The sequence below is a fragment of the Berghia stephanieae genome, chromosome 2 (genome assembly GCF_034508935.2).
Source record: "Berghia stephanieae isolate SIO BIC M18660-M18661 chromosome 2, UCSD_Bste_1.3, whole genome shotgun sequence".
Classification (NCBI taxonomy): Eukaryota; Metazoa; Mollusca; class Gastropoda; order Nudibranchia; family Aeolidiidae; genus Berghia; species Berghia stephanieae.
The window spans coordinates 119275302-119284344 of NC_088361.1; the positions used below are offsets into that span (position 1 = coordinate 119275302).

A 9043-nucleotide genomic window follows, 5' to 3' on the forward strand; every position below is an offset into this window, starting at 1 on the left:
TTGAAATCCGATCCTCATGGGAGGTAACAACTTATTATATGGATGGAATTTTGTCACCCATCTCCAGCATGCAGTATGTGTAGGGCTTTGTGGAATTCTGAGTGCTAGAATCCAGTAAGCACTACTGTACAGCATCTCAAAGATGTGCAGTGATGACATTATCTAACAAGCACTGAGCATGGAATTACAACACCAAAGACCTTCAGACAAATGAGAGATCCACTTTTTATTGAAAAGTGACATGATTAGACAATTTGCTTAACAAAATGCTTCGTTGCTCGGTAGATTTGTAATTGTTATAGTTTTTTTGAGATGAGATAATCTAATGAAATAATAACTTTGTAGGTGCAGGCAGATATTCCCTTTGCCATCTTAATTTTCAGAATCCAATTTTAGACTTAGAGACGCATAAATAGAAAACTGGCAAACGAGGAAACTCTGAAGTCTGAAACAGACAGAAATCAACTTACATGATTGGAAACATTAATATATAAAACGGACAATAAACAAAGGCTAAACAAGTATTTGAATTTTGATTGTAAACAACAAAGTAAACTCCTAAAAGGAGTGAAATGTGAATGGAGATCATTTTTGATGTTTTGAGGAGATATTATACTCAAGAAATAATGCTTTTAAAAAAGTAATATTGGCAATACAAAGTGTTTTTCAGAGTAGTGTTGATTTAACTTGTATAATTTATTTGTTTAGAAATAAAAGTGTCAAGCCTCACAATCACAAATTTAAAAAATATCTAGAAAACTCAAATTCATACCTCACCAATGTCCGCTAATTATCAGGGCAGGGACTATATATCTGTATTTATATATATTTTTTTACAAACAATTATCCTCTACATGTTACAAACTCAATCTTTGAATTTTGATTTTTATTTCTTATTTTATTAATAACAGCATGCCATTAATTTTAACATCAATGTTATTCATATAGCTTAGTCTTTACATGTTTTATTTTTCATTTTTTGTTTTTGAAAAAAATTAGTTTGCCTAATGCTAATTGTTCATCAATATGTTTTATGTTTTCTTAACCTTTTATATATTTCTTGGATAAATAGTGCTTTGAATAACATTTTTCAATACAAGCTTAATTCTATGTCTACCCACAATTGCCTGAAATATCTTCCCTGGTTTATCTGTTTATTTTTTCAATATTTGATTTATTGCTTTATTTATAAATCTTGTCAGGATGGTACCTCCTAACTTAGCTGCCATTGCTGGTATGATGATGGCACTGGGTTTGGTTTTCGGCATTTTGTGTGGCGTCAATTTCTCGCGTGTCTTTGGCATCTTGGTGGGATCTGGCTGAGAGGATTTTTGGTCTACAATGTCAGGGGACTGCCTTGTACCAGGAGTAAATCTACCCTTGATTTATGCTATTACATCACTATAGAGACGACACGGTGATAGAGTCTATCATCACAAGTGTGTTTTTGTTTCCATATAATGGGAAGGAGTAAGAAAACATGTGCCTTTCTCTCTTGTCTGGGGTAAATTTGAATCACATAAACATTTGTTGTACATCATCTGATAATGACAATAATATTCAAGTCACTCTACTAGGTAAAGAATGTATAGCAGTGAGAGACTGCCAGACAGAGATTAGGTATGGTTAACCATTAGAGGATAGGCTTCAAATGCATGTGACATACAACCATTAAATGTTTTTTTTTTTAAGTAAACGCATCTCGGACAAATAGTGTGCACAAAAAAACAAAAGCATAATGAATAAATCAATCTGAATAAACCAAAGATTTAAAGTAAATAGTGGCCTGAGAGTTGAACAAATTTTTTTTTTTTTACTGGTTGATGAAAGAGGGGAGGGGGGGGGGAGTAATCAGATATTAATTATACAAGGCTTTTATAAAAAGTCTTTATTGAATTTTACTTTTTGTAAGTGGAATATATTTGGGGTAAATCCATGACAATTTAGTATACCTGACTGGCCCCACAATGTTCTCTGCTCACATTTTCTTTAAATGATTTTCGGTGTGAAAGTTTCATTTTCACAACGTGATTCTATGTGGAGAAAAACGAAATCTTGTAATGAAGTGTAAATCAAAATTTTGTTCTTTTAATCCCATGTCAATATGCATCAAAAGGTTTTTATCTTTTGTTTACTGTTGGAAGAAACAATGGTATGAGTTAACAAACCCCCTTTGTCTTTATATGACAATTAATTACTTCAGTGCATAAGGATAGCGTTTCTGTTACTCGCATTCTGAAAATGGCAATAATATTTTTATTTTTTTTCACAAAAGATGTTTTAACGTTCATATATTTCAGAGTTTTCTGTTAATGCAGCATTGATGCTAGAATACAACATCTGTCAATACGAATTCCTCTGCTTAAATGGATGGGCTCTATAAAATCTCAGCTGTTTAACCCCACACAAAATATTTTGTAAATATGTATGTGTTGTCCTACTTTTATTCAACCATTGATTTCTTTTTGTTTGTTTTTTGTATTTTGTTGGGTTTTTTTCTCTTTCTTTGTGTTTTAATATCATCCATTTATTCTATTTAACCAATAGGCATAACCCGCTGCTTTAATTTATATTAATCATATGTGATGGTGTTTCGTTTTATTTTAAAAATTATTTTTGTCTTTTTATTTTTATTTTTTTCAGAGAGAAGTTTATTAATGTGCTGCCATTTTCTAAAACATCCAATAAGATTGATTCAACTTTGAGTTGAATTAAAATTTAATGTCTGAATTTTGAAAGTGGTGTAAGGAATTTGGAATATGAGTATATCTTACCGTCTCATGACACTCAACAATTAAAAAAAAAAAATATGTTTGATATTTTTTCTAATAAACTTTTGTGCAATTTTGAAGAGAGAGTAAGATTACAAAAAGTGAAGCAACGGTGATGTTGGATCATAAACAAGGTCAACCAATACTTCTTGCTGCAGTTCTCAACATGTACTTTCATTTTATATACCAAACTAATGGAGTTTTTGTCTTAATTAAATTAATTTGTCTTTCCTCATCTTTTTTTTTTTCATTCTTAGATTATCATGTGATGTTTGTTGTAGTTTTAAGTTGATTCCAATAAAAGCAACAGTGAAATGGTTGCATTGTGCGAAGTTTTGATTTAAGGGTTTTTAGAAACATAAAATTAATTGTTGTTGTTGTTGTTGATTTTTAAGTTAGTTTTCTTTACTTATTGTTTTCTTTTCATTTGAATTTTTGTTGTTGCTTAGAATAGTCTTAAGCCTGATGCAGTATTTTTTTCTTTACATTAGGAATATAAAGAAGAAAAAGTCAACATGAACAACGTCACCCTCTAAATTTTATAGACATCAAAATATGTCATGGTCATGAAGTGTTACACAGAATGTTTATTTCAGTTTTTTAAAAACAAGATTTCTCTCTAAATTGATATCTCCGAGCTATTTGCTTTTATCAATTTTCTCAACTGTCTAATATTTAGCAGAGTCTGTAAAAAAGATTCAATTTGACAACGTCAGATATAAGTTTTTGGGACGCAGATTACTGGAAAGTGGTATTTGTTAATATAGGATGAATTTTGGGATATAACATTTACTTTTTCCCTTATCATTTTTTTTTCGTTTACCAGTTAGTATGAACTGGAGCCAATTGTATCGCCTATTAAATCTTTGTTTTATTGCTAACCAACCCTTGATATTCTATGTAACATGACTAATTATTGGTGTTCTTGTTTTCCTTCTTTTGCATGACAATAGTGTTAAAATTTGTGTCTCCGATCAATTCTTTATGTGATATACTTTTCATTTAAAAACTTTACACCTTGTCTCAATATATGTTTACCTTGTTTTTTAATTTCTTTTATTGTTTGGAAAATGAATGAGTGAATCATTGCATCCTTCTATTGGGTGTTTTATGTTCTTATCATAAGTTACAAATGTTATTACATCTTGAAGCTCAAAAAGAAGTTTTTTCAAATTGATAAATTTGAATGTAGGCTTCGGTTTAAGCAACAAAGACATTACTGTGTATGTTTGGGGTTTCCAATCCATCAACAGTGTGGATGGGCAATAAATTTGATATAAAACCAAATTATACTTTTGTGCATTTGCGTGTATTTTCCACTATTTTGATAAAGGGCAAACCCAAAATGTCATGATGTCGATTTGAATGGTGCTCACATTCAACTTTGTCATTTCTTTTTTACTCTTATTTGAAGGGAGATCTCTGAACCAATGGTTACTGAAAGTGGCCTCAAAATTACAAATGAGGAATGCAATAAATATCCTATAATATATTTCCAAAATTTCAGTTCCTATTTTTATATTTCATCAATTCATGCTTTACATGAAATTTTGTTTTACTTGAACAATAAAGTGTTCGTGATTTGGGATGATATTATAACCATGATTTTATACTCTTTCCCATCACCTTGTCCTCAAATCTTTTCCCCTAGGTGTGTTCCTTTGCAACAGTCATCCATAGCTGGAATGATGATGGCTCTTTTTCTCATTCTCGGCATTTTGTGTGGCATCAACTTCTCTCTTATTTGGTCCAATGTGTAAGAGCTCAATCAATGCAATTTTAGCTCACAGCTGCATTGTTGAGTATCAATAGGCTACTTAAAGCTATGGAATACGAAGCCATTGAATAAAAATGAATAGAATAGCTTCAAAAAAGAATAATGTCAAACCAACAAAGTTGAGCACAAAACATGCCTTGTTACATATTTTGTTCTTTAACTCATTCAATCCTAGAAATTTTTGATACTTTTCAAAATTGGAAGAAAAAAAATGAATTTAAAATGAGCATGTGCATATATATTTTTATTCAACAATCATTAACATGTAAAAACTAAGAGCATTAGCTTTGATACTGCACTATAATTTATCTCAGAAAAATGTAATAAATAGGTATGGGATAAAAGTAACCCGGGTATACTACGGGTATAGTCGGTGTTAGGGTTGAGTGAGTTAATGAAGCTGTTCTGTTTTTTAAAAAAACCCAGTAATTCTTAATGTTTCAAACCTATGAAGCTGAGTTCAAATACACCTTGTTCTTTAATGAAGCTGTTCCATTCATTTGTATTCAATATTTCTATGAAAACCTTATCTCACATACCCTTCCAATAACAGATAGCCATCAATCAAATTTTAAAAGTTGGAATAAAAAATTTATCATTTATTTTATGTGATCAAAAAAAAGTTGTTTTTTTTTTGTTGTTTTTTTTTCTTTTAGGGATGTAAATAAAATTAGAAAACAAAAGGCAGACTTAAACATGAATTAAATTTTTGAACACTCATCTGCAAATAACATGAACTACACTCCTGTCCTAACAGATATTTTATAGATGTAAGAAAATATTGATTTATGCAATATTGAGGATGATATTAGTGCATTGTTGTAAGTGTAGCTTTTTTTTACACTGGAGAAGATTTACTAAAGAGTTACTTTTCGATTGATAGAATCAGTGTGGTGTATTATAGTTGGCCGGTGAAATTGGCCAATTGAAAATTTTTCTTAGCATCAAATCCCCAAATATGATAGAGTTAATAAAATGTCAGCATAAAATAAAAGTCCCATTGACATATTGTTGATTTGGAAGTTTATGTTATGATATATGAACTTGATTCAGGATTGTGGTTTGTTGTCAGTTTATAACAATATTAATGTTTGTAAATTCTAGTGGAATGTTTCATCGTGGATAGAGAAACTTTTTTTGGTCAATAAATGGCCAATTCCTTACTACTTTGTTATCAATTATTACACTCACTGCCTAAAGCTCCATAGACAAATGTAGTATCCAGCGATTAATTAAAATGGAACTGGATCAGCTTCAGAATTTAAAATCATGATAGACATTTTGGTGCTTCTCTGACTTTTTTCTGGTAAATCATTTTCCTTAGTACTAAGCGATATAACATTCAAATGTGTTTCATTTAAAAGGGGTTCTATGTCTAAGTGGGACTTTTGAGTGGATCTGTTATCGACATATCATGAGAAAATTTTGCTCTTTGAGCATATTTTATCCTTTCATTAAAACTGAATGTGTAATTATTCCATATCAGACATAAAGACAGGGATTCTTATAAAGGTCATTTGTGATTATTCTTGGAGAAAAAAAGTATGTTTCATTTTTATTTTTTTTTGATTTATTTTTTAGTCTCTTGATTTTTTCTTTTAATTTTTTTTAGCCCTACGTTCTATTAATTGTATTCTATCGATAGACTGCAGAAGATACAAAATAATGCAGCCAGACTTGTTACTCTTAAAAACTCGGGAGAGCATTTTACGTCTACTCTACATGACTTTCACTGGCTCCCTGTTCTAGAGAATAGAGTACAAAATTCTTTTATTCTATAAATGTTTTACTAATGTAGCTTCTCCTTATAAGACCTTATTGAAGTAAATACACCTAGTCGTGTCTTACGATGAGAGAATCTCTTTTAATGAACGAAATAAACTGCATTCATAATTTTCACCAAAACGCTTTTAACTGTGCAGCTCCACATCTGTGGAACTCTCTCAGTTTTAGAACAAAATCTGCTCCTAGTGTTCTAACATTTAAGAAGCATCTTAAGACTGAGTTATTTTACAGGGCATTTTATGATGTTTTTTTGTTTTTTAAAATATACATATGTGTGGGCCTGTGTGTGTGTGTGTGTGTGAGTGGGTGGTTGTGCGTTTGAGTTACTTGTAAAGAGCTGCAGAGCACTTTTAAGTGGATGCTTAGGCGCTATAAAAATACATTGTTATTATTATTATTAATGAAAAACAATGGGCATGTTTGTATTTCATTTTATTTGGTACCCATTATTAGCTACCATACAATATTGAGATATGGGCATTGCTCAAAATTATATTTAATGACATAATTGATTGGAATCTTCCTCTTATTTTATTTGTTGTTATTTTTGTCAGTGAATGTTACATTCATATTTATTTTATTCAAATAGTGCTGTTGTGGTCATCAAAAAGGCAGTCAAAACTAGATTTTCCACAATCCTTTAAAATATGAATACTTTATTACACAACAGTTGTTCATCTAGCGGCTGGTTATAACTCGTAATAGAATGTATTTTTCTTTAGGCAGATTCATAGCTTTTTTATGTTTCATAATTATGGATTTACTCTGTATTGAATAAATTACAGAAAACATGTTCTTTCAAACCTTTTAGGGGTTTTAGCCATTAGTATAACACTAATACAGAAAGTTTGCTTTTGGTTTCAATCATAAACAGTGACCAAATCCCCATGTCATTTTCTAGTGAGAGAATTTCAACTTCAAATCAAGTGACATTGTAAACATTTGTAGATGGTTAGAACCTCAAGTGTCACTTGATCCTGACCTCCCATAGTGGGCAGGGAGGTACATGCTTTGTTTTCTATCCCCCCAACCCGTTTTCCAATTATTTCCTGACGTTGTTTTGGAATGAGATTATTTGATTTTGTCCTGTCCCTGGCTGGGAGGGAAACAGTCGAATGTATAGTTATAGTTTTGGAAGATGATTTTTTTTTCCTTGTAAATCATCTCTCTGTTATGCAATATATTATGTTTAGTTTACATATTATATTATATGATTTGTAAACATTTGAGTGTATTCCCCTTAGTTGGGACCTGTGCTTGTGTCTGGATGAGACTTCTAGGTGGTCTCAAACTAAGTACTTTGACAGTGTGCTCTTGGAATCTACATCTATTCCCTATTTGAACCAATTCCCCTTTGTCTCACCTTTTATTTTGTGCTTTAATTGTAATTCTAGAACTTTTTACTATCCCATTTTCTTCCTTTTTACTGGCACTGATATGACCTTAATGTGTTGCAAGCACCGTAAAACCCTTAAAAACACTAAACATCAAAAACAGGTCAAAGCGATAAAGATTCTAAAAACCAAATTTATAGTTAAAATATGTGGAACACAGGTAAAGTTATGTTTTATTTAGGAAAATGAATTTGATATTTTATAGTGAAGAAAACAAAAAATTCACATTTTCTTGTTATTATAACTTTAAAATCTGTTTTGTTTTTCATCTGATTTATTGTGGGATCTTGTGTGCTGGTGTCTGGATGAGACTTTAAGGTGATCTCAAACCAAGTACACTGATGGTATGACCTTGGAATCGTCACCTGTTCCCCATTTGAACCACTACCCTTTATCTTACTTTTACTTGTGTGCTTTTAATTGAAAAACTAAAAATGTTGATTATCCCTACTTCTTCCTTTTACTTGCACTGAAATGACCTAGATGTTTCGCAAGCGCTGTACAACCCTCAAAAACAAACAAAACAAACTTAGGCTATTGAGTCTGCTATGGTATACCAAAATATAAAAAGCTGATGGAAAGCATAATAACATAAATGAATATTTTGAGCTAAGATGTGATGAGAATGTCATGAATCATTGCAATTCTGGCTACCCAGTAGTGATTAAGGGGCCAGTGAATATCTAAAACTTCCTTTCAACAAAAACTAATCATTTCATGTATTGATAAAAAATTATGAATGGTTATTATCACATTCAAAATTATGCAAGTCCTGTATCTGTTTCACCAAAAAATGAGTCTTTTAAAAAGATATTTGTTCTTTCAAGTTTTACAAGTACAGAGGATAAGATCACTTTGCCGACTATAAATTTTGTTTTTAATTTTTTTTTTTTTTTTTTTGTTTTTGTTTCGGGGTTGTTGTTTATTGGAGAAGGGGGAGGGGGTGGTGGTTGTTTTTTTGTTGTTGCAAACACTGCCTTTTTGATGATCACATAGTGTGGTACAATTGTCTCAAATACAACATAATATCATTTATACAATGGTACATTTGTTATACAATGGCATTTAAAAATACACGTACCTTAGAAGAAATCATACAGCGGGGTTCACAATCATAAACTAAACTCAGTTGCCAACTGCTCAATTACCAATTTCAAAATGTTAGTACCCTTTTTTTTTTTTGTGAGGCAATGTGTTGAGTTTCATCAAACTGATTTAAATCGAATATATATATATATATATATATATATATATATATATATATATGTTATATATATATAAATTACAATAAAAAAAAAAAATATATATATATATAT

At 30.7% G+C, this 9043-nt stretch overlaps 1 protein-coding gene across 6 annotated transcripts in view; it reads left to right on the forward strand.

Moving 5' to 3' along the window:
• Window positions 1-5125, forward strand: part of LOC144966417 (equilibrative nucleoside transporter 1-like) — a 46899-nt gene extending 41774 nt beyond the window's left edge. For 3 of the 6 annotated variants that reach the window (XM_078902840.1, XM_078902842.1, XM_078902843.1), the window contains exon 15: window positions 1203-5125. In XM_078902840.1, coding sequence (XP_078758966.1) covers window positions 1203-1323 — 121 coding nt within the window. In that variant the 3' untranslated portion in view covers window positions 1324-5125. The remainder of the gene's footprint in view (window positions 1-1202) is intronic. The other 3 variants (XM_078902845.1, XM_078902846.1, XM_078902844.1) reach the window with 3 other exon arrangements.
• Window positions 5126-9043: the final 3918 nt, after the last annotated feature.